Source organism: Stegodyphus dumicola, chromosome 9 (genome assembly GCF_044657685.1).
Source record: "Stegodyphus dumicola isolate Sdum_Otavi_A_Nest chromosome 9, ASM4465768v1".
NCBI lineage: Eukaryota > Metazoa > Arthropoda > Arachnida > Araneae > Eresidae > Stegodyphus > Stegodyphus dumicola.
In genome coordinates, this window is record NC_140776.1 from 156316923 (window position 1) to 156340936 (window position 24014).

The 24014-nt window shown below is 33.2% G+C and overlaps 1 protein-coding gene across 1 annotated transcript in view; it reads left to right on the plus strand.

Annotated features, from left to right (window-relative positions):
• Nucleotides 1-22969, plus strand: part of LOC118184628 (uncharacterized) — an 888058-nt gene extending 865089 nt beyond the window's left edge. The window contains exons 27-30 of the mRNA XM_085824262.1: nt 3474-4413; nt 7116-7428; nt 11286-11373; nt 19432-22969. Coding sequence (XP_085680388.1) covers nt 3474-4413; nt 7116-7428; nt 11286-11373; nt 19432-19641 — 1551 coding nt within the window. The 3' untranslated portion in view covers nt 19642-22969. The remainder of the gene's footprint in view (nt 1-3473; nt 4414-7115; nt 7429-11285; nt 11374-19431) is intronic.
• The last annotated feature ends 1045 nt before the right edge of the window (nt 22970-24014 follow it).

A 24014-nucleotide genomic window follows, 5' to 3' on the forward strand; every position in this document is an offset into this window, starting at 1 on the left:
GTCCCATTGACAGCGTATGGGATGTTATTAGGATTTAAAGTCCTACTTACTACATCTTCAGGACATCCCATAATATCCCAGTTTCTTCCTAAACTCATCCTCCCGAGTGCTTAATGTCCCATCCCAGTATATCCTTAGGACATCCTATCTAGGTCCCACCGACAGCGTATGGGATGTTATCAGGATTTGAAATACTAGTTACAATATCCTTTTAACCTCTTAAATACATACTCTCAACTGCTTAATATTACATCCCAGTATATCCCCAGAAATCTTCTTTATATTCCAGTGAAAGTGTGTGAAGCTGTTGTGATAGCTTGAAACTTGCTTATTTTCCACAGACAGTCTCAGGTCCTCCATCTGTGGTTACTATGGAAAAATAAGAAATGTTAAGAATATTTATACAATTTATATTTCTAATTTGAATTTCAATTTATTTAATAATTTGTAAATATATCTAAAATTGAACAAAAGACTTGAAATGAATTATTAATACACAATATTATAAGAGAAAATTTTGCTTTAAAATATTAAAAATCTTTCGATCATTTTTAACCATTCAATAGCCCAAATTCAATGAATTCTTCGATATATTCATAATTAAATTATTCTACAAATTCAATTCTGACTTCAGTTAATTTGTATTTAAAATTCAATAATAAAATTAAGCATTTAATAACTTTTAAGTAGTGGACCACATGTGTGTAAATTTTGAAATTCTGAACTTAAGTCGTTTACGTTGATTGAATCATTATTCATGGCTACAATATGATTAAATAGTTCATGAGTTCGTCTTGCTATTTGCTGTAATGGAGCGGAAGATTTTCTAATCAATTTTTTTTATAGAAGATATATAGCTTTCAAATTTAAATGCACTGTAATTATCTAACAGCCCAAACATTTTTACATCTTCGCAAATATGCAGTAGGCCGTGAACATTATGAGAAATATACTGTTTTTCATAATAAAGCCCAAAATTTACTACGAAGAGTTTTAATAGAGACTGTGCGTATTCATCAATTGCCGTCTGATTCTGCATTTTGCATAAGAGTCTAATCGAAATATGAAGTAGTAAAAAATGATCATATAGCTTTTTGTTAAATTTAAGAAAAAAATAAGTGGGCTAGTGTACAGTAAAAATTGACGGTATTCTGTAGCTTTCCAGTGTTTCAATTCTTTTAGAGTTGGTTCCTTGGTTTTCTTGCAAATTCAATGGGTACATAAGGCTTTAAAAACTGGTCATTAAAAAAAAATAGTTCAACATTTTTTGTGGAAATCGTGCTTATAAGGTGCCTCCGCCTATCCTAATAGTAATCATTTTTTGTACTTCTCCTAAGCACACAAGGGGCATAAAGTCTAACGGTATATTTATTAGTCCTATATTTGGAATATTCCTTAAAATGGGGTAATCGTTTTGGTAATCGTCATCAGTCAGTTCTTCTTGAGACATAAAAGTTCATATTTCGAATCACAGTTTGAAATGGAACTTAAAGAATATTTGCTAGCGCGAAAATTCGGCACAGGCTTTTTTCATAATTAAATGCTACTTCATCTTCTGACGAATCCGATAATATACGTTGATTTATTCTGCTGTAAATCCGTCTTTTAGATATCTGAGATAATTTTTTTTAGTTCTCATCATTTTTGTAGAATAAAGGAAAAATTTTGAAACTTACTTTCCACACTCTCCCAATGTAACGCTTGCAAGCGTCAGCAAGTCAGTTCGTAACTGAAAGAGAATTTGGAAAAGTAAGTACTGAAGATATTTGAGAAACAACATCCTCAGGACATCTTCATATATCCCGGGATATTACGACTTGAACAGGACATCCTTAAGATGTTGTATCAGGTTCAGTGTTCCTCCTTACTTGCTTTGGGAACATTCAATGACCTGACTCGGAACAGGGAGCTTACTAAAGCTATGTTCAATAAATGTGGGAAGTAGACAAAATACACAGGAAGGGTATACGAAACCCTTTATTTTTCTCTCTTTACAATGATTTGCGGACTTCGGAATACAGAGACCAACCACTTGTGGTCTGAACGTAAGAATATAAAAAATATTAACTAAACTCTAACTAGACTTACTTTGGATTAATAAACAAGTGGCTACTTGAAGATTGGCCGTATATTAACAGAAAGACCGTATGTAGTACAGAGAACTGTTAACACTACGATACGTTTAAAATTATCAAGAGGATGAACCCTCTGGCCTTGAAGGCAACCAGCAACCGAGTAAAACTGCTAAGGCAAGCAGCCTGCTTTTACTAACTCTTTCCTCTCTCTTGCTTGGCAAAAAGCCACAACTTAAGTACTTGGTGTTCGCAAGACAATTTTGCATAAATAAGTTCTTTTAATTCTGGCCGGAAGTAGAAAATAAGAAGTGATAGTAAAGATTTAAAATAAAATAAACGTTAGTAAAACTTAAGATCCTTACAGTTGATTTACGAAGTCCTCAGGATATCTGAAAATCAACACCCTGAGGAGATCATATATCCCGGGACATTGAGATTTGAATAGGATATCCTCAGGATGTTGACTTAAGAAGTCCTCAGGATATTTGAGAATCAACATCCTCAGGATATCCTAACTGCTTCCCGGGACATTGCGACTTAAATAGGATATCCTGAGGATGTCTTGTGTTATGGAAGTAGCATAGCAACTTACACTATGAATAATAGATTTCGTCAGATTTTAAACTTAATTGGACGACTTTTGATGGAACAGTAACCACCAAAATTTACAGGTTGCTTTTACGAAACTTCAAATTATATGTAAACTGGCGGTAGAATTCCAAAATACTGCAATTTTGTCAGAAAAAATTGTGAACGTCAGGAAAATGAAGAGTTTCAACCTTTGGATAAAAAAATTTCTTTGAGTTGTTCCTCGTCTTCTCTGTGATTAACCGAAGAATAGTTATTTCGTGAAATCCGACCGTGTCTTTTCACCCATCTGGAAAAATCTTTCATGATAAGTACTTTGGAAAAGTTGCTGGGGAACGAGAGTACTTTTCCATTACTGGATTCATTTTCTCGAATAAGAAAGTATCTAAAAGTTGCATTACAGCAGAAGCAAATCTAATGTGACACAGACGCTTCACGTCAATCAATTTGGGTTACAATACAGTTCGTGTAATTGGGTAATTAATTGCTTTTCTACAGCAAAACTTTTCACATTTCTCCAAAAATCATTACTATTTTACCTGTTTCAGTGAGCTTCTACCAACCGTCTAACTTCTGCTTTTTTTTTCTCTAATTAAGTCTGGGAGAAATATTTGTTCCATAATTATTTGCGATTATTTAGTTGGGTAATAAAAATTTTTTACATAGTTTTGTCACTTCTTATCGCGATTTACTTTTCTGTTTTTACAACCCACTGAACTGTGCATGTCGAAAAATTAATAATTTACGAAATAACTTTTCAAAAGACTTTTATGAAAAAGAACTTAGGTATTAAATTTATTTTTGTTTCAGAAACTCTTAATGGAGCAACAACTTCTTGAAGGTGATTCCGAAGTCAAACCTCGCCCTGGAGACAGCCCTAATCTGACTCCAAACAGCAGTGCCAGTCGTCGCGAAAGCAGTGCTTCTTCTAAAGACTCGGGCTCTGATCAGGGTCAGGAGGAAGAAGAGCCAAGCACTGCTAAAAGGAGTCCTACGCTCCAAACATTAGATCCAGAAAGAAGCCCTCGGATTTACGGAAGAGGACTTCGAAAATCTTCTTTCGTAATTAGTACTCCTATTGCGGAAGAGAAAGGATCCAAATTCGAAGAAGAAGAGGAAGAAGAATTAGAAGTTCAAACAGCTCAAGAAGAGCAAGTTACTGAAAGGCCTGCAACCATACCTTCAACTGAAAATGTTGCAGAAATGCCTCCAGTAGAAGAAACCGCAAGAGATGTCACGGAAGCCGAAGTCGCTGAGGTAGCTTCTGATACCCAAAAGAGAAAATCATCGGATCCTCAAGAATTCAGCAGATTCTGTCATGTAGATGCTGGAGATCTTGTATCTGCCGAAGGGGCTGAGAAAGTTGTTTCGGCTTTAGAGTTCCAAACAGCAGCCTTGAAAGCTGCTAAGAAACGATATCAATCATTGAGTGCAGAGGATATTCCAACTTGGGTTGCACAAGAAAAACCTCAACCAGTCATTTCAGCAAAAGGCGATGTGACTTTCGAATATAAAAGTCGTTTGCCTTCCATAAAAGCTTTCATTCGGAGAGAGGCCAATGAGCTGGCGTCGTTCCTGAAAGGCCAACAGCAACAAGAAGAAGAAGATAGTAATAAATGCAAGGAACCTGTCGTCCGTAATCGCAACCATCCAATGCTTAGCATACGACCTCCTACCCTAGACATAGCCGACCATCAGCTATTCTCTAAACAATTTTCAGAAGAGGAACCAATAGAAATTACTGTTGAAGGTAAGTGATGCACATGTTTAGTATAATTATTTGCTCAACATTTAGAAGCTTTCTGGGAAATAAGTTATGAAATGCCAAACTGCTTCAGTTTTGTTTATACACAAACACTCCTCTTGTCTGACAAATAAAAGATATTTTGTAGAGATAATTAGGTATTTCATTTTGTTTCGAGAGACATGAGAAATGTGCAGTGCTCTCGCTGGAATTTGTAGTCATGGAACTCTGGACTTTCCGATTGTCAGCTGGCTGGACTTTCCAGATACGACACATGCAGTTACAAAAGCATACAGTAAGGAAGAACCTTACTTACATTCTCCACTTAAGCACATTTGTAGAGTCATGAGGAGGCCGGGATACAGTCACCAACATGGTGATGATGAACCGTTGACCACCTTTTAGCTCGGACTCACTTGTAGAATCATGAGGCTTATTTCAGAGCAGGAGAAATGAAATATTTGCAAGGTCCTCGCCGAGAGTCAAACTCCGAACCTTCCGATGATAGCGGAACGTGATTTCCATTTAGTAAAAAGGCATGCATGTGGTAAGGAGGGAGGAAAACATTGCAATTTAGTCGCGCTTTTCACAAAAGCAATGAAGTCTATTTCCATTTAACATAACATATGAAAGCAAATTTAATAGAAATTTAAGCTTAATTTTTTTTGCGCATGCAAACAATACTCTGTTGTTTTAACTTACTTTCATTACTTTCTCTTAAAATTTAAAAAAAAAAACTTGTTTTAGTAATTTAGTAGTTTTTATTTTTATGGTAAAAAATTATTTTAGTAATAGTTACGGTTAATGAACATTTAATTTATATAATAGTATAGTGGGATCCCAGATATATCTTAAAGATAATCTTCCCTTACCAGATATATCTTAAATCCATTACCAGATATATCTTAAATCCATTATAAGATATATCTTAAATCCATTATAAGATATATCTTAAAATTTACTTCATAAACAATTATAGCTTAATCCCGTGCATGCTTTTTTGGTGTAAGCGGTCACACGTTTAACTAACAATTAAAAGGTTTAGGATTCGGATCCCATTGATGTCATAGCTAAATTTCCACTTTCCTGGTTTCGAGAAAAACCTAATATCTCTACAGTGGCGTCCAAAATAAAATGTTATGGACAGGAATTTGTCACCACCTATATTTTATCGACTAAGTCTCGTGCCTTTTTCAATTCTGCCTTTTCTCACGTAGCAGAGAATGTAAGAAATTATCCCACTTCCCGTATATGCTCTCGTGATGTGAGTGATAGCACATCTAGCTGGCATGGGGAGGTCCATTGTCTGAATACCGGTGAGGATACATTTGATTTCTCACGTTTCCCACTTTGAGAAGGAAAAAAATCCCTAAATATCTGCAAATGGTTCATTGCAATAACTGTGGCTGATTTGTAATAGCTGACGTTCAAAACGCTTCTACATTTTATGAAACATTTTACAAGAAAAAAAGAAGAGTCTTGAATTTAAGATATGGACTATACATACTTCATTTTAATTTGTTAAAAGTTATTCCACACAAAAAGATATATATTTTAAACACTTTCCTAAGGTAACTAAGTAAAATACGTTACAGCACCAAAGTTAAAGGACAACTGATGAATTGGCGTAATACAGCAAACTTACCGTAAACGTAAAATTACTTTTCACCTGCAAGATTAATGAAATTTGCAGAGCGCTGTTTTGAGTTTAAAACGTGGTATATCGGCTGTAAAATAGTTCGGCCAAAACTTAATGGTGAAATGGCTAATACATATCAAATATAAAATTATAAGGTATTTTCCCCCGCCTTCTTAGCATGCCTTCGTAGTGTGGTGGTCTGCACGTTGGGCGCGTATTCCAAAGATCTTTGGTTCGATTCCCGGTGAAGACAAGTCTCCTGCTTCCGCAAAATACCTAATGTCTCTACAATGGCGCCTGAACTAAAAGGGTGGTGAATGATGATTCTCCACGCCCAGGATTTGGCGACTGGGTCCCCTAAAAGCCCAGATGCTCTTTGAAAGGGGGAGTATATAAGATATTTCTCCCTCCTTCTTAGCATGCCTTCGTTTTGTGGTGGTGTGTATGCTGGGGGCGTATTCCAGAGGTCCGTGGTTCGATTCCTGGCTAAGGCGTTGCTAATTTTTCAAGTCTCCTGCTTCCGAAAAATCCTAATATCTCTGCAAAATATGTTATTTAAGTCAAAATGTTCAACTTATCGCATCGATTGATGGTGAAATTTGATTAGAGTTCAAAAGGGTTTCGAAATTAAAATATAATATTAAAATGAGTAGCATTATGATAATATCATTAAAATGAGTATTATGAATGAGTATCATTAGATTTAAGTAATATTTTCACATAATTTAAGAAGCAGTTTATGAGAATAAAACTGGATTATATAATTTAAGTCAAAATTTTCAAAACATTTACTTTTTATTTTTGAAAATTTCTTTCTTTCTTTTTCTCCTCTCTTTCTCAGTCCTTTTTTTCCAATGCTCATTTTCTTCATTTCTTTTCCTCCTCTCTTTCTCATTCCCATTATCTAATACTCATTTTCTTCCCTTGTCTCTTTTCTTTGATCTCACGCTCTCTCCTTCTCATCTAATTCTCTTTCACTTTCTTCCGTTATGTTCCTTTTCGTTTCTTATTTTCTTTATATCTAATTCATTCTTTAATTACAATTAAAAGTACTTGTAAATAATTAAAGGTACATCTCAGTCTAACTCATCAAAGAGTGCCGGAGCATCTCTTCCCGATTCAAGAAGATCTTCTGGTATACCAGGTGTAGACGAAGGACCACTTCCTCCTTCTTATCTTGCAAGTGATGAGGAGTTTCTGAGTACAGCTCAATTTAATGATCTGCTTCAGCTTCAGGACTGGACACGCACCTCCCGTAAAGGATCTGATACTGCAAGCAATGTTTCATTTGGAAGTGCAGAAGTACCTTTTGCCTTTGAACTACATCTCAAAGAAATGATCAAGATCTCAGACAAGCCTATACGGAGTCTCCTTCAAGCAACGTGAGTTTTGCAAGATCTGTATTATATTTTTCTATTGCTACATTATTACATATTGCTATTACTCTGTAACATTCATACAAGACGTTTCAAAAGAGAGTATAAAGCTTTACATAATAAGAGAAAGTTAATAGCAATAAATGAACAATTATATTACCTTGCAGTTATACGGTAATGCTTTAAGTTTAAAGACAGATGACGGCCTACATTAAATTTTAAGCGTACGAGTTGTATCAATTTATTATCAATCAAGTCGGCAAAATAAGTATAATGTAATTTAAATAGTAATTCTGGAATGCAGTTCATCAGCATTTACTAGAAATGAAACTGCATATACTCGATGATTCTCAAAGGCCCACAAGACATTGGTGTAAGGCTTCAAAACAAAATGCGCAGCAGTCTTGCTCTGTATCTTCAAATACTATCTCCAATTTCAAATTTTGATGTCTTGCACTCCGTTGTCAAACCCTTGACTCATCTTACAATTCTTAAAACCTCAGTAGGTTTTACGCGTTCTAGACATTATCAATTCCCTTACAAAGCGTATACATCTTATTGAACATTCTGTATAGAATATGGAAGGTGTTCGATCAATTTTAAACGTATGGCAAATTACTTTCTCATTTTTCTACACAGTTTCCTTACACTTGGTTCAAAGATCCTTTAAGCGCCAGATTTAAACAGAAAAAAACGTTTCGTTACTGTCTTCCAAACTTATTCCTGAACGTCATATTTAAGACCATCATTTGCATTTTAATCGGAACAAGCGAATGCTGCTTCAATTTTTAAAACAATAATAAGCCACTTGAAACTAAATTTGGTGAATACGGAAAGTGGGAGAGAAACTGAAATCCGCATGGCTGAATACTAATTTGCCAAATCCAATCCGAGCTGTGTGAGATGGACAATTATCGTGCAAAAACAACACATTTCTTCTGAGTTTACGTGGAATTTTACATTTATAGCTTATCATTTTTGAGTCAGCAGGTTAATAAAATAAACACCTACTATCGTGGTATTAATGTGGCATGTAATCAATAAGTAGCTATCTCCCTTCATCCTAAAAATAATGCCTTAAATTCCTGTTGGCATATTTTAGGGCCTTGAACTTGCAGGGTATTGCAGATTTACTCTTTCCTCATCGTGCTTCACTTTTTCGCGTTTGGATCACAAGAAAGAAGATTGTTTCATTTCCTATCACTAGCTGTGAATTACATTTTTAACGATATTCAACATACAAAGAATTTTCACAGAAAATCCATCCTGATATTTCCTGTATATCTGGCGTCGAAGTTATGAGTAGCCATCAGGCACAGACTTTCAGCACTCTCATATTTACATTACAGATGTTTTTTGTTTAGTCCAAGAGTGATACCAGTTTCCGTAACATTCTGAGAAGCTATCATTATATACTCATTGACTTTACATTTTGTCGGAGGTAACTTACACACTGTGGACTCCTCTGGGATCATCTTCAAGTTACTCTTTCCTTGTTAGACATGGCAGTCAATCTTTTGCAAGTAGCATAAGAAAGTGCTGTATTACCATAGGTTGCAACCATACGTTTATGAATATTTCTTGAATTTATGCCTTTGTCAACATCTCAACAGTTAAGGGGACTTAAACACCTCATGATGTTCGAATATGTGACTGTTGCAAGAATTGAGATATTTTATTTATTTTAAAAGCAATTCCTTCCAACGTTTCACAGCTGACTACATAATATAGCTGCTTTGGAAATTAGTAACCAGAAAGTTTGTGTTGCCACAAATGTTTTTGTAATTTCATCCTCTTTGTGACAAAATATTTCGCCATGTTTCCACCTTGCGCGCATGATATTTTAAAAATGGCTAATGGTACATACTTGAAATTTGATGGAATTCTTTATATGGGCACTATTTTCGAACTGAACCAACAATCTGAGGAATATTTTAATACTGAAAAATTTTATGGACGAAAACATTAAAAAAATTTTTAATAAAATACATTATATAAACTCAACTCCAAATAAAATAAAAATTTAACATGAAATTTTTAGAATTTTAGGTTCACAGTAGTTTCCAAATGTTATAAAAGCCATATATTAAATATGGAATTAAATTATGAAACAGAATGTTTTAAACTGTGCGCGCAAGTTGGAAACATGACGAAAAATGTTGTCACAAAGCGGATTAAATTATAAAAATATTTGTGGCAACACAAACTTTATGATGACTATTTCAGAAAGCAGCTATATTATGTAGTCAGCTGTAAAACGTTGGTAGTAATTGCTTTTAAAATAAATACGTTATCCCTATTCTTGCAACAGTCACCTATTCGAACATCTTGTGGGTTTTAAGATGTACGAGTCCCCTTAATCAATACTCGTTATTTTCAGTGTTAATTTACATCACTGACTGACAACATTTAAGAGCCTTTAAAAAATAAAACAAAATCATTTCGTATGTGAGCTTGTTTTCATGCTTCCCAGGGATGTGCCGTTGGGTTTTATTTCTCCCAAAGAATGTGTTCACCATGCGTCATTGTGACCATGCATCCTTGAAGTTGGATTCAATGATATTTTGCATGTGCAACATATTTAGTGTTTTCTGTACAAGAATTTCACATTTATTTAAGTATTAGAATTGCTTTTCAGCTTTCAAAACTAATATGAAATCTTGAGTAGACCTTATTATTTCTCTCAGTAAATCTTTTCAATTGCATGTATGAAATTGTGGAAATCATACTTTCAAAACTAAAATATCTCTCTTTTAAATACCAAGAGTTCTGTTGAATGAAAGCATAACATCAGGAAATTTATTGTAACAATATCAAAATTTAACTGAAATTTAAGTAAATAAAACAAGTAAGTATGCGTTACTATTTCGCTTTACCCATAAGATGTTCGAATAGGTGACTGTTGCAAGAATTGGGATAACTTATTTATTTTAAAAGCAATTACTACCAACGTTTTACAGCTGATTACATAATATAGCTGCTTTCTGAAATAGTAATCATAAAGTTTGTGTTGCCACAAATATTTTTATAATTTAATCCGCTTTGTGACAACATTTTTCGTAATGTTTCCAACTTGCGCGCACAGTTTCAAACATTCCGTTTCAGAATTTAATTCCATATTTAATATATGGCTTTTATAACATTTGGAAACTACTATGAACCTAAAATTCTAAAAATTTCACGTTAAATTTTCATTTTATTTTGAGTTGCGTTTATAAAATGCATTTTATTAAAAAAAATTGTAATGTTTTCGTCCATAAAATTTTTCAGTATTAAAATATTCATCAGATTGTTGGTTTAGTTAGAAAATAGTGCCCATATAAAGAATTCCATCCAATTTCAAGTATGTACCATTAGCCAGTTTTAAAATATCATGCGCGCAAGATGGAAACATGGCGAAATATTTTGTCACAAAGAGGATTCAATTACAAAACTATTTGTGGCAACACAAACTTTCTGGTTACTAGTTTCCAAAGCAGCTATATTATGCAGTCAGCTGTAAAAAGTTGGAAGTAATTGCTTTTAAAATAAATAAAATATCCCAATTCTTGCAACAGTCACATATTCGAAGATCATGAGGGGTTTAAGGTGTATGAGTCTCCTTAACAGCTGGAACATTTCGAGCAGGTTTCATATTTTTGTCCGGAATATTTTCGATAAGTAAAGACTTATTTACAAACGCATTCATATTTAAAATATTGTCCTCATGAAAACAAAATACAATATTTAAACTATTCTCGGATATTGACTTAGTGCAAATTCAAGTTCAAACTTTCTTTACAGAAAATGTTTTCTTGTTCATTGAGCTTATTCTGTCTCATTTTTTGCATTTCAAATTGTTCACTGTCATTTTAATTATTTAGGTGTGAAGAGGATATTGTTATAATAAGTTGCGCTGGTTACTATGGTGACGATGAAGCCGTCCTGAAATGGATAAGAGAAGGAGAAGAGGTAAAAATATCCCTTATGATAATGACTTTAACCTGCGCAAATATGTAAGATTTTTTAATGCATTTGTTAATCATGTCAGTTTTTACACATCTCAAAAAGTTACGCATCTCTTTTTTTAATTTTACGCTTGTTGGTTATGTTATATATTTATTGGCAGTAAAAAAATTACATTTTGCATGAGTTATTTCGATATTTTTCTCTACTTTTTAATTTTAAGCGCGATAAAGAACGTTTTTTTAATTCTTACCATTTTTTTTAAAACTTTTAATATTCAGAAAACATTCAGATACAGAGATAGCATATTATAAAGTATTTGTATATAAAATGTGACTTTTGCTTCGACTGATAACACATGTTTTCAATTTGTAAATACTCTAGTATCAGTGCTAAGTGTAAGTTAAAATATAACCATTTATATTATTGATTATTTGTATCAGTAAACTTAAATTTTTCAGTTTCATTGAATAAAAAATAATAATAATTTAAGCGTTTTCCAGCAATTAAAATTTTAAATAATTTTTATACATGACAAATTTATTTCAACTGCACATATTCGAAATTTCACATGCTATTTTAAGGACATTTTAATTTTCATTAAGGTATTATAAAAATGTAAAATAAGCATATTAACATCCGCACTACGCGAAAACCATGAATGTGCACATCTTCTCCATTTATTCTTAAATACCTTGTCTAGTTTCTTTTCCTGACGCTCGACAATATGCAAAAACATGTAGAGGTTTATTTTTATTACAGCGACTGCTGACCTTCTTAGTACTATTGTCGACCAGCTCCTAGATTTATTTGAATCGGCCATAGCTTTTGCTAGCCGCATCTTCTCGCGTCGATTCGAAGGCCTGAACTAAAATTTACCGGCGGACTTTGCCTTGTAAATTTCATGCTCAAGTTACTTAAGTTTTACTTTAATTTCTATTTTCTGATAAATCCTGCAAGAATCGTTTTTTATTGTGTTATTGCACCAGCCGTGTAATTTTGTAAATTGAAGCTTTAATAAAATAATTTATTTGTAACTTCCTTTCGATGCCTTCTGGCGTTATTTCCCTGGAAGTTTAAGACGAGCAAAAGTCATCTGGCTGTCTTTCCGGAGTCAAAATTCAATATTTCAGATAGGTAGGTCCCGTAAAGATATAGATACATTTCCGGTTGAGAAGCCCATAAAAGTATCAACATGTAAAAGCAGTAATTCGAGTAACTAAAATTCCAATTAACAATTTTAAATTGCTACATCAAAGTATTTTAATTATAGATAAAAAAATTAAGATTGAATATTCAGTGTTACTGAGCATTTTAAGTTATCTGTTTCACTGAAGTTTCTTAGCTAAAACAGTTTAGAAACTACCTCATGTCATTAAATTAAGGATAATGCAAAATCAGGCAAAGAAAGAGTTAGAAGCAAAACAAATTTGACTTATTTGTAAAGCTTATTTATTAAACAAAAGGTAAAGAACAAAAAAAGATGCTATATGTTTGATATTATTAAAAAAATTAGCGATTTTTTCTCCCTGGAGCAAATTATAAAAAAAAAACTATTTACAAAAAACCAATATTACATGGTTGGTAGGATTGTTAATACATTGTATGTCTCCCAGACGATGCAATACAGTCCGTACTACGCCTAGGCATGCTGAGTATCAAATTATCGATCTGATCTTGGGGGTTATATTACACCACTCAAAAAGCAATGCACTCCGAAGTTCCGGTAGACATGTAGGAGGAGGTTGACGGGCTGCAACCCGTCGGCCAAGTATTTCCCACACGTGCTCTACTGGATTCAAGTCCGGTGAGAATGCTGGCCAGTCCATATGGGTGATATCCTCCGATTGAAGGCATTCGCTTGCGATGTTTGCACGGTAAGGAGGCGTTGTCATTCATAATTGTGCGCCCATGGCGCCCCGAAACAAACGTATATGTTGTTCCAGAATGACGTCCCGATAGATTTGGCTTGTCATGGTTCCAATTTGAATATGCAGGTCAGTTCTGGAACCCAGAATAATTCCACCCCAAACGAGCACTCCTGCACCACCGTAACGGTGTCGTTCAATGATGTTTTCTTGGTGGTAACGGGTACCTGGAGCTCTCCATATGAAAGTCCGGCGAGAATCAGAAACAAGCTAAACCTGGACTCGTCGGAAAACATCACACAAGCTCACTGTTGCGGTGCCCACAATGCATGCTCTCTACTCCAGGCTAACCGCAGGCGACAGTGAGTTGCAGTAAGTGGAACGCATCTGACAGGTCTACGAGCATATAGACCAATCTGCCCTAAGCGTCTGAAATTGCCGTACGAGTGGCTGAAGAGAGCTAACGAGACAGGTCTGAGGCTGTGCTCTACCTGTTTCTTTTGGCAGTAACTGCCAAGTACCGGTCTTCATTCAGCGATGTAACTCTGGGGCGACCTGTGCTGTAACGTCTACTCACATTACCATCATCTTGGAATCTTTGCCAAAGCCTGGAGATGACACTCTGGGCAATTCCAAGTTCGTTGATACTTCCAGTTGGGTACGCCCACATTCCAGACGGCCGATAATTCTACCACGTAAAAAATCATCCAAAAGCGTCCTTTGTGTCATAACTATTCGGTTATTGCACTAAAATTCTTATAAAGCGCCTGCGAACAATTTTACTTCTTTGCCTGTATTCCTTATATATCACTCTCTTACACTCTCATCATTGTGACGTACCATCGGTGTCATCTTGTTACTTCCTGAAATTTGCATATGATTCTTGAAGATGTGTGTAGTGATTTTACAGGTGATATATTTATTTTAGAGTTCGATTTCCGCGTGACTCCGAATTATCCTTAATTTATGGACATGAGTGTATTTGTATTATGTTAAAATGAAAATGCTATAGACAGCTTTGAAGGGAAAAGAAAGGATTTTGTGGAAAAAATTAATTAAGTAAAGGAGACGTAAAATCTATTAGAATTTTTCCAAAAGGCTCATCCTGTCGTTGAGTAATTAAAACAAAGACACTGGCTAATAATTAAAGTTGAAGTAGAAGTTCTTTTACTTTTCCAGAAAACAAATTGCACATCATTGGCTATATAACTAAATAAAGTTAAATATGTATAGGTTAGAGCAAAGTTAAAGGCTTGAGGGCTTATTTGTATGTTTTTCCGGCTCATAATTAATTAACATAATTTAAACTTTTTTAACTAAATATGGAAAAAATTGATAAAAGTTTATATGAATAAAAATAAAAAATTATCTGAAATAAATTTGCTGAAGAATCCTTCTTATGCGTGAAGCCTTAGAAAAAGAAATCTGTGTCTGAAGAAAAACGGCCATCGCATAGTTAAGCAATCAAGGAACTTACTTCTGCAATTATTTTAAACGAGGAAGCTCTTCACTACAAATAAACTGAAGCAAGTGAAAATTTGTGCCGCTTCCGGTATGAAATTATAAACAGAACCATGAGCAAGGAATATGCTATTTTTAGATTTGTTTAGTTATCGTGAAGAACTGTATCGGTTTCCAAAAAGTTTAACTTAAACAGCATTTTCAAATTAGCAACGCAATTCATTTTTCTTCACGCTGAAGTATTGAGTTGTGTGAAACCATTTTTCTTTAAGAAGACAATTTTATAACTTAAAAGAAACTAATGAATTTTTAATAACATTTCGTAATGCTATTCACTCGTATTTAGAATTTCAAATTAAACGTATTGTACTGCAAATGCATAAATATTTCGCTTCTACAGCAAACAAAAACAGGTTATCCTCTGGCTGCAAACGAGCATAACAGAAACTCATTTATCTGATATAAGAAACGGCCAAGCCGTTTAAACATGTCTGTTTTTAGTTTAAGTCTTCTATTATCTGTTATCACCTAAAGTATTACTGAAGCTATCCATATTAATTTGTTAATAACTGTGGCATGTATCCCATGGAAAGGCCATTGATAATGCCTGTAATTTATGTACAGTAACCATGTTATGTCATAGGTAGTCAGTATTTAGATACTTGGTTAAGTCTTCCTATGTTTTGTACTATGTATATCGAATGTGCGTATTATTATACTATGTATTGTTCTTATACTACGCAATTATGTTCAAACATGTCTGTATTTAGATACTTAGTTTAAGTCTTCTAGTATCTGTCTTAACCTAAAGTATCCCACGGAAAGGCCATTGATAATGCCTGTAATTTATGTACAGTAACTATGGTATGTGATAGGTAGTCAGTATTTAGATACTTGGTTAAGTCTTCCTATATTTTCTACTATATCGAATGTGCGTATTCTTATACTATATATTGTTCTTATACTACGCAATTATGTTCAAACATGTCTGTATTTAGATACTTAGTTTAAGTCTTCTAGTATCTGTCTTAACCTAAAGTATTACTGAGGCTATCCATATTAATTTGTTACTAACTGTGGCATGTATCCTCAAGGAAAGGCCATTGATAATGTATATAATTTATGTACAGTAACTGATACGAAGAAACTAACGATACGAATGCGAAATTCGAAAGGCGAGTACAACACTTGATAATTCTTATACAAATGCTACTTCCGTTTCGACTAGTTAACATCGGTGGTAATTTAATGATCTTGATTTGATGTACAAAATGGATGACGATAACTTTCGTTTATATTTTATTGGAAGCACCAAAATATATCACGGTAATACAGCAGCATTGCAACGAGTTACATAATGTAAACACACAGAAAATTTCTTTTGGCGCAACAGCGCCCTCTATACTATGAAAAGTTGTAACAGTAACAACGTTATGTGAAAGGAATGCATAATAGCATAACTGTTTAGTAACGTCTGATCACTGTGCACCATTTTTAGAAACAATTCCACGGAAATATCCACAAAGGCACGATGGTATTTCCCTAGAACTTTGGACTCTCAATTTTCACCTGTACTATTGACTCGTTTAGTGATTCAAACACGAAAGCATATCATTGTCAAAAGTAATTCCCCTCACGAATAATCGTAGCATTCCTATGCAAGGTGACTAAGCAAAAATAACTTACCCTGACCGTGAAACTCTTCAGTGGTAACGAATAAAGCTACGTCTGTTAGGCCTACATTGAGATTCTTCCGCCAAGCAGGCATCATTCCGCATGGATTTCTGAGACGGAGGCCTGCTCCGTGGCTACAGAACAATCTTGTCAACACAGAGATATGTTGAAATAAATTTCTTAGGCCTTGAATCAGGCTTTTACGATCGATGCATAATAATGACCTCTCATAAAAGTACTCGGTATATTTATCCAAGTCTAGCATTCTGTTCTCAGACAGAAATTTAGGTGTCTCGGTATATAGCGTGCTCTTATCCCGATAAAGCAGCAATCTTTTAAAGATATCTTAGCGCTATATAAACTGAGTTTCATTTAATACTGGGATTAAAAAGCAAATGAGAACCTTGCTTGTAAAAGGGTGATGGCACTTTATGAAGTTTGCTTTCTTCAAAGGGTACTGTTGTAACTGGAAATTTGTAAAAACGTCCTGCATACCCTATTAGACTAATAGCGAGCTGCTGTTGAGTCTGAATCTAGTCATAAAATACTAAAGAAAGTTAAAATAATTTTTATTTAGTCTTATATTGAATAGAACAGCCATCACTTGTGCTACGGACGAAACTTCCACTGCTTGAGGATATTCAAATTAGCATAACAAAAGTTAAATTCAAACGTAGATAATGTAGTTTAAGACTACGCATAATATAAATAAATTAAACTATCTTAGAATTTTACTGTGGAGTTTTTAAAACATCGGCAAACAATACGCTAAAGCCACAATATAACTTTAAGCAGAAGTGAAGAGAGTAAATAACAGCAGAATGCGGATGCCAAAAGCTCTAATCTACACATTCAAAAGATTACAAGATTTGCATTCTGGTGAGGATTACGAAAAGGAGCAGTTATAGAAAGAACTCAAATCATAATACTAACTGTGGCATGTTATATACATTAATTAATGTAAAATACCTTAAAAAGATTTTAAAAAATACTGACCATCATAAATATGAGTGCACTTTTATGCCAAGATACTTCTAAAAACATTTTTATCTTGGCGAACGCGTGTACGGATTTGCATAAAAGTGCCGGTTTCTTGAGGGCAAAGTATCGTTACATAGCCATTCCAGGCTCTTTGGTTTTAATATGAATAATGATTTTCTTCATATTGAAAATGTTTGATTTTTCTTCGAGTGAGTAGTTTTGTACATTTCTATAAGAATTATAGTTCTGGTCAAGATCGATTTGCATAAATATTCATATGAAAGTCAATTATTAAGATTTGGATTATGATACTTGTTTCTCTTACCCTGAATAGTGTGCCTTATTAAGTTCCTTATTCTAAGATAAATTGCTTTCCACGATTTAAATACTGTTTACAGCATTATCATAAAAATTAATTATTAATTTATGCCCAAAACCTAGTTGCTTTTCACTATCACGTGACGTTTTACAATTTCATGAGTAACAATTACCCAGAGTTCCACTCCCCGTTATCCCTCGCTTAGTAATGAAGTCCACTTAGATAAAAGCGAAACAATGACAATCCAAAGATAGCCTTGTGAAACTGTAATTAATGCCCAAGTACGATAAAAGATATAAATTCTTGAGTACTTTTAAATATAGGACTTACACAGGTTACTTTTAAAAAGAATAATTCGTTAAAACAGTAAAAGTTTCACGTTGTCAGTCTTTTCGTCTTGCTATAATTGTTGATTGAGTTTTTTTTCATGGTGGCATTTTTATAACATTCTCTACTATTAAATAATGAAGAGGCTGTATATATGTATGTAATAATAAAATTCCATAATCAAGAATACACTTAAAATTCTAACTGTATGTTCTTTTCATTTGTAATGGCGACGGTCTCTTATTTAAAAGTACGTGGAATTAAATTCACAGCCCCGTAGTCAAGTTGTTTTTCCCGCTTTTTCTACATGTACAATTATAGAATGTTCTGGAGATATTTAAAGCGAACTGGAATGGCTGACGAGGCTGACGTCATTTCTTTGAAGCTCCGCCTTTCCAGAGGCTATAAAAGGACTCGCAAAGGAATATCGGGGGTCTTTTCTTTAATGTAACGATGCAGTAAACCTTCATACAAAAAGTTATTAGTAGTTCTTTTTTATTTTCTCCGGAGATATGATTTTTTGTAACTGCTATTTCTCCTGACCAATAATAAATGGATCCTGTTTTTTAAACTTATCGTCTGATAATTTAAGCTACGACTACATCTATATTTCTTCACCAATCTATTTATTCCATACAAAAGCTGGTACATCACATGTATATATGTATGTATGTATTTATGTATGTATGTATGTATCTATGTATGTATGTAGGTTTCCTCACATTGTGGAAAATGGCGACATAAATATTTTAAACATAAATAATCTTCCATCCAAACATGGGCGTTTTCGTGATTTTCCCCAGGTGTAACGTGGATACGATGCAGTTTCCTTCAAAAACAATTTGCATTTTTAAGTCGAATTTTGAATTTCGAATACCGTGAGTTTATATCTTTCATCGTTCTTGTCTCACTCCCTCTATTCTCCTGCATTTCTCTTTCGGTAAACAATTTCAGTAATGTCTGATGTTGCTACTTTTTCGTTGGTAGAAATTTCCTCTTTGTACAAAATAAAGAATAAGTTCTTTTTCTAGACGTAAACTTACCTTTAAGTATTTTAACTTCATGCCAAATCTTAGAAATGAGATTCGCCGTAAAAAAAGTCAGTGATTTGGTTACTAAAATTTCACAAGTTTTATGTCTTCTTTAAGCACCGAATTATAATATTTTCGAATACCCGGATAACCAGTAAAACACATAACTCGCATATGGTTAAGTAGGAATTTAATAAAAATGTAACTGAAATGTTGGATATTTACTAAACAAACCGTTGGTTATTTCTTATTTTATTAAAATGTTTCCTCATATGATTTAATACTGATATCATTTTAGCATTACTTAATTCTATATGACTGGCAATTTTTGATAGTTATTTCATAATTTGACAATTCTGAAAGTAGACTTTGAGCTTTATAATTTGTTTTTATTTTTGGTTAGAAATTATGGACCAACGATCCAATTGTGGAAGTGTGCCCCTTTACCCACACTATGAAGCCCTCCCCTTACACCCGGTCACGGTTACCCCGTAGAGCATCGATTGCCACCACTGCCCTTGCCTCTGACGTAGACTTCGTGGGTCGAGCCTCCATAGAAAGTGGCATAGCCAAAGTCCAGCATCTCTTGTCCAGAGTCAGCGAAAGAACGTGATCCTCCAGCCAACCCTAACCGTCACCGAAACATGCACTAGCAGTCCACGAGTGGTCTGATGATATCTAATTATATTTTAGCCATTTGTGACAGAACTGTGATATTAAGGTTTTCAGATTGCCTGCTAACCTTGTGTAAAGTGCAAGATTTACACATTGTCAAGTATAAGAGTAAATGCCCTTATTGTCATTTCCATTGATGTAACAGAACACCTTATTGAGCTGTTTTAAAAGCTTTGTTATCCAGCACTGCATTTCTGTGTTCTGAAATTTAATTTTGCAGAGGTCTAATTCCATACTTGTTAATATCTTATCGCATTAAAATTCATATGCGTATGTTAAAATAAACATAAATCTGCCTTTCTAATATAATTCCGAGATTGACTTTATTATCAATGGAGTAAATATTAATAATACATCCCGATCAGAATCTGTGAAAGAGCTTTTATTTTCTCTCAGTATTTATGTCGCTTGTATATATTGGGGAACAAATGAAGTCTTCAATAGCTGAAGGTTTATAACATTCTACGAGAGCTTTTATATCTAATTAATATGTAATAACAATATATATCATGTTTCATGATATGATGAAGCAGAAGCTGTGCCCTGTTACCAAGCTTCATTACATAGTTCTTTCAATCTTCCCAGAGCATTTATGAAGGGGCATAAGTCTGCAGTATCACGAAGCAGGTTGTTTCGACGCCGACGGTTCGACGCCAATGGTTCGACGCCGTACGTTTCGACACAGGGGCAGTTCGACGCCATATTTTTTCGTATTTTTATTTATTTTTAGAATAAATATAAAGTAATATAAATAAGTAATATGGCTGATTTTATTTATTGAATTAGCGATTGCTTGCATGCATATTTGAAATAAATATATGTGTGTATATGTGTGAAAGTGTTCTAGATTTTTCTTTGTGCCCCAGATTAGTGAGAAGCCCCCTCGCCAACGTCAAGGCCCCCGGACATGAGGGAGGTGTTTTTTATTTATTTATTTCACAAAACAGCATCAAAAAGGCAAAATACACAAATGGTAAATAAATATATGGTTACAAAATAGTTATATTATATTGCAGACAAATATAATTACAGATAAATTAAATTACAGATAAATAAGATTACATCACAAAACTGTTATTATACTAATCCATTGCAAAATGATGCGCCACACCTTTCATGTATTCCATTATTTCTCGATTTTCAAAATCTTCAACTATTACTTTAATTCTCATATCAGCTCGCAGATACCTATTCCGCTTGTGCGGCGGTGCATCTCCACGTATAAATTGTTCATAACATTGATGAATTTATTTTTGAACACGCCTGAGACCATCTATGAATTCCCATAATGTGGTGTGGGAAACACCAAATGATGGTGACACCAAATTTATTTGAATGATGATGCAAACTTAATCTAAAAATAAATAAAAATACGAAACGTATGGCGTCGAACTGACCCCACCTCGAAATGACCTCGTGTCGAATTGACCACGCGTCGAAACGCTGGCGTCGAAATGTTGGCGTCGAACTGACCTGTACCGGCAGTATTACGCTATCACCCCTGCGTAAAATGAAGCAGGGCTAAAGCAGCACTGAGGCTTAAACAAGGTACGATCAAAAAGAAAGTCCTGAGTTGTAGCCATTTACTTAACAAAATAAATAATAAAGAAAAATCTTAGCTGACAGTTTCTTATATTCATTTCAACTAGAGCGGTATACTCTTTGAGGATATGCAGATATACCCTCACTAAATGAATATCTAATCACTTTTCCAGAATATTTGGGTCTAACGACAGAAAGTGATCGTTCTCGATAGGTGATGTTTAGAATCAATATTTATTATGCTCTGAGAAATACTGGCGACTTTCAGAAAAAGTCATCTTCGGGTAGTGGTCGCCTTGAGAGGCCATGTAGGTTTGGATGTTAGAACATTTGGCTGAGTTACAGTTTATTACTATTTTATTTTATAGAGAGTGGAATTATAATTTTTATGTAGTTGATAATCATTTTAGGAGTAGATCTTTAAGAATTACTTCTTTATCTTCTTCATCCGTGAGGGTTATGAATCTAAGTGACAAAATATTTTCTTTTCTTTTTATTAAATAATCAAAGTATTTTATTTTTCTTTCTTATCTCTTTTTTACATTTTGGGACTATGAAACGTATGCCAGCCTACTTGGCTAAAACAGAAATAAGCTGTATAAATGTAACATTTTTAAAGTTAGCAAGCCTCAAATTGTACCCATCGTTAATAGAAATTCATTTATGTTGCTGGATAACAAAGCTTTAAGAATTGAGCGCATTTGTTTCAAAATGTAACAAGAAAAGAACAAGCCACTTTATCAAAGTAATTACTTTTAATAACATAAATATCTAAAAATAGTTATGAAATGATGAGTTACAAGCCGGTCTTTTGAAAAGTTTGGTTATATATCATTAAAATTTAATAACGCAGTAGCTACTATATATATGATGTATAATTGAAAAAAGTAATTGTATTTTGTATTGTGTCTGATTGACATTCGTGAATAAACTAATAATCATTGTGTTTCTCCAACTAAGTGGTAGGTAAAAGTATGAAAATGTTTATCATTTACAGGCGAAAAATGACCATGATTCGCAGTAGATTAAAAATTGTTTAAATTTATGTTCTTTGAGTGTTTCGAACAGTTTAATGATTTGTTCAATTTCAGGGTGCAGTTAACCGGATTATGCTATATTCAAAATGTGTGTTGGCCCAAGGCAGTGTATTTGAAATGATTTGATTTGAAATTATAATTAAGTTATTCACTTCAATTTTTATTTAGAACACTATCATTTTAACAGTTTGTGATTTCAATTTCTCGCCTAAAATTGGCCACATATCTTATTTCAGTATCCAATACAAAGTAATAAGTCTATATTTTTGCAAATCAAAATGTTAATTAATTGTAGATTTTTATACTTATTTAGTCTATTTTATGTAGTTCAAATTCAAGTTTTAACGGTAAAAAGAATGTTTGACATAAACTCTGTACACAGAATAGGATTTCAAAGATTAAACCTTAGTAAAGGTTTAAAAATAAAAATAAAAAATTATAATTAAAATTATTTTAATTATAATTAAATTATTTTAAACCTTAGTAAAGGTTTAAAAATAAAAATAAAAAATTATAATTAAAATTATTTTTCAGTTTTACAGCAGGTATCAATAAATGTTGTTTAATGTTATTAGATAAATTTTAGCTTGCAAAACTTATAAATGTATATTTTTCATTATATTCTTACAGATGTAATGTCATCAACATTTCAATCACTTTCAACAAAAAAAAAAAAAAAAAAAAAAATGTAATGAAAGACTCTTATAAGAAATTGCTCCTCAGATAGAAGAAATTTAATAATTATTTATATTTCATATTCTTGTGTATAATATGAAGTAAAATTTTCAATACTTAAAACGCCACATGAGAAGTAGCATTTAAATTTATGTTAATTCTTAATCGTCATTATATTTTATTACTTTTTAATTTTTGAATTCCTAAATTATTATTATAAGAGTAAAACATTAAAGTGATTTTCATTGTTCAAAGATTCAGCCTTTTAAAGAGATATATAACTACTAAATAAGATTGTAAATTAGCTCTAAAACTGCCTTAAATAGAATGATTGAAACTGTCTTCTAAGCAGTGAAGTTAGGATGGTAATCAGTACATAGTTTTACTAGATTATTAATGAATATAATAATAATTTAATAACAAAGAATTAAAATCGATCACAAAAACTAGCTGCTAAAAATTCTATTATTAGAATCACTGTTAACATCTGGTGTTTTTAAGTAAACGTTCATAGCTTTCAAAGCGCCCAATTCTTGTTCACAACATTCAACAAGTAATATTAAAAAAAAATTAAAGTCAATTACTACTTAGATCAACAAAGAAAACTTTTATTTTAGTTACTTTTTATTAACATTATTAAAATTTTTTCGTTTCTAATTTATGAAGCTGATGGTGGTCTATAATTTCTCATTACTGCAAGGAATGAGTGAGTTTCGAACAGTCCAGATCTTCAATTAATATTCCATCTAATAATTTCACACGATTCAAGTGAAGGCGACATATGCTTGGCCTGCTGCGAAGAGGTTTCGTCCTAGATATATTACTTCATGATCTAGAGTTATTTATTTTAATAAGCAAGGGACATTTTAAAGGGTTATATTTTAAACAAATATTATTGTCACATTAACATAGAAATATGGAGATAATTTTTGCTACATAATGGGGCATTACATCCGCTTCATCCAACTCTATAAAACTACGATTCTTTAATTACATACACTTTAAAAATCTTTAGAACTCTGTATTACTGTTGCCACTTATTTTTGTTAAATATTAC